The sequence below is a fragment of the Dermacentor silvarum genome, chromosome 7 (assembly GCF_013339745.2).
Source record: "Dermacentor silvarum isolate Dsil-2018 chromosome 7, BIME_Dsil_1.4, whole genome shotgun sequence".
Classification (NCBI taxonomy): domain Eukaryota; kingdom Metazoa; phylum Arthropoda; class Arachnida; order Ixodida; family Ixodidae; genus Dermacentor; species Dermacentor silvarum.
Genome location: NC_051160.1, coordinates 158,286,222 through 158,289,150, shown reverse-complemented (window position 1 = coordinate 158,289,150; position 2,929 = coordinate 158,286,222). Strand labels below are relative to the sequence as shown.

The 2,929-nt window shown below is 50.3% G+C and overlaps 1 protein-coding gene across 1 annotated transcript; it reads right to left on the bottom strand.

Moving 5' to 3' along the window:
• Positions 1-817: 817 nt before the first annotated feature.
• LOC119459302 (uncharacterized) lies at positions 818-2,076 on the bottom strand. Its single transcript, XM_037721114.2, has one exon. It carries the CDS (start codon positions 2,039-2,041, stop codon positions 818-820), a length of 1,224 nt encoding a protein of 407 aa, XP_037577042.1. The 5' UTR covers positions 2,042-2,076.
• Between the last annotated feature and the right edge of the window lie 853 nt (positions 2,077-2,929).

Here is a 2,929-nt window from a genome sequence, read left to right as displayed (position 1 = left end):
AGTAAACATTTTATCACCAATTATAGATGAATTTAACTTCCAGAGTGCCCACTGAGGCCGAAAACTAGCACGAGTGTCTCCGCCTAGTCGCGTAATTACCATACAGTGGTCGGAGAACGAAATAGGGTGTATTTTGCATTGGAGACTTCTAGAAATCAACGATGTCGAAACATGTATACGATCGAGTCTAGAATGTGAACTTCCTTGAGTGTACGTATATGAACAAGATATTTGCCCCTATGCCCCTATATCTATGAGGCCCGCATTTTCAGTGATGCCAAATAGCACTTCACTACTTTTGTCCTTATGGGTGTTACGTAATGAACGGTCACTCACGTCGCACACGCAGTTGAAGTCTCCTAAGAGAACAACAGTACGGTCACAATCCAATAAAGGAGCTAGATTTTCAAATAAGGCAATTCGTTTTGTGGAATCATTGAACACATAAACGTTAACGATGTGCCATGGTACGCTACGCAACAAAATATCACAACATATCCACCGCCCTTCAGAGTCTACATTATAAGTGAATGCGGTGTACGGAAGGGTCTTCCTCAAAAACAAAAAGCAACCTGCCGATAACCCAACTGCATGCGACACACAAACATTGTACTCGGACAAAAAGGGCTCTAATGCCCTTGCAGTGTCTTCATCACTTTCGATCTTTGTCTCCTGAAGGGCGACAAAGTCGAGTCGTTTGCTAGATAACAGTCGGCGTAGCTGCAACTGCTTCTGTCGGGACCGAAGCCCTCGTACATTAAGTGTTGCGAAAGATATTTGCTGCGAGAGCGCCATGTTGCCTACACACCGTTTCTTGTCAATGCTGCGTGAGATCAGGCGTGGAGGACGAAGGAGATTCCTCTCCTCCACCAACACCCGGCCTTCTAGATCTTGACCGTCGGTGCCTCTCTTTATGTTTGGGTGAACGTCGGCGACGCAGTTGTCTGGAAGCATTAGGCGTGCTGTTCTCCTCACTCGACACAGAGGTTGTCGAGGCACGGCGCTTCAGCAAAGTGTTGTTGGAGTGTGTGTTCTCCATAGGGGTTGGACACTGGTTCGATAGCTGAGCAGTGGCGGTTTCTGCAACTGGAATATCTTCTTTTGCGAGTTCGCTGCTAACTGCTTCAACGGTCTCTGGCTCTTGACTCTTCTGTGCCGTTGTGATCTCAGTCGATGCAGTCTCGCAAGCTTCTGCGCTGACCGGTGGTGGAACTTCGCTGGTGTCAGCTGGCAGATCTCCCGTTGCATCTAGGACCTCTGTGACATCCATGATGTGTTCTTGCAGTGCGTCATCTGAAGGCCTTGTGCGGTGTCGCAGTTTGTCAGCATACGTTACTACACAGTCTGCAGTCGTGTGCCCAAAGCGTCGGCAATCGTCGCACCTAGGCGTGCGACAGTGACGGCGAATGTGACCAACTTTGTGGCAGCGAAGGCACAGTGGTGGTCTTCCAGGGACGAGTAGAAGGCTTTGTATTCCGCAGACTGTCCGTAAGTGTGGGATATCGGCGACACTGACACCATCAGCAAGTGACAGAACAACATCTCGATTGAGAGTTCGCATTTCTTCCATATCTGATACTTTCCAGCTTTCCTTGGATATTGACAGCACTTTTCCGAAAGTCTGTAGTGCCTCGCGTATGTAAGCATCCTCTAAATGTTCAGGAAGCCATAGCATCTTAATCTTTACTTCCGCTGGCTCCGGATCAATCACAACACATCTCTTAGACTTTACCAGAAATTCACCGCAGGTCACTAATCTGGCTTTCGCAGATGGCGATTTGCACGTCACCATCCAGACGTGGGACATCTGGAATTGTCCTATTGAGATTATTTCTCTCAAGTCTATAATCTTCCGGAGAGCGTCTCTGAAGTCTTGAGCACGATATGGGCGTCCGGTTAGGTCAGCATGTAGAAAAACGGAATCGGTGACGAGCTTACCAGTTGGGAGACGAGGCAGGACGATACGGTAGTCATTACTGCTGGCTTGAGCCTGGGCAGCACCTCGGCCAGTGGCCGATTGATCCTTTTGAGCGGAGGACATCAAAGCGCGACCGTTCGGAACGCCGTCTTCTTCTTCTTCCCCCTCAGCCTACAGCCATACAGCCACGCTTCCATGGGTTGCATTCATGCAAACCATATCATTGCGTTCGAGCGCCCTCGGTGAACGGAACCACCTAGAAACGCGGTACGTGCGAGCGGCGCAGCATGACGCCAGCGGTCAAACGCTGTACCTACTAGCAAATGTAGTGTTGCGCCCCGGGGTTGCCCCGAAACCAGAAAGGTGCGCTGTGCGCCGCGGAGGTGGTGCACTGCGGAGGGTCAACATCGAGGACAAAACTGCACCCGTGCAGATGCTTGCATGCAGCGCCACTTTGCCCCTGGAGCGCAAAACGTGCGCAAAACGTGCGCGCGCACACATTTTATTGTTTGCAGGTGCAGAGCATCCGCGGCAAGCACTCGAACTTTGTCAAACTGCGTGCTCCGCCATACCTGGTTGCAAGCACACACCAAAGGATTTTATAATTAATGGCAAGAGACACCATGTGGCGATGTCGGTGGATGAAATGAACGATTTTATGGTAAGTAAGTATTCGTTTTTAGCAACGCACGCGCGGGCAGTCGAGCGTATTGTCAGCAACACAGCGCGGTGCGCTTCTGCGGCCCGCTCCCAGCAACTTCTAGTAGCACAAAGATGGGGAACCAAATAATCTCCTTAAGCCCGTTTCACATGGTGCGTTTTTGCAGTACGTTTTTCGCAGCTACGATTTCCGCAGATGCGAAATTTGCAATCCCGTTTCACATGGATCTACGGCAGCTGCGTTTTTCGCATACTCGTTAAGCATTCTGACTGGCGATAACGTATGAGCGAGCCGCCTCCTATTGGTCGTCTGTTTCCACCGCTACAGTAGCTACCAACGCATCTGCGTTT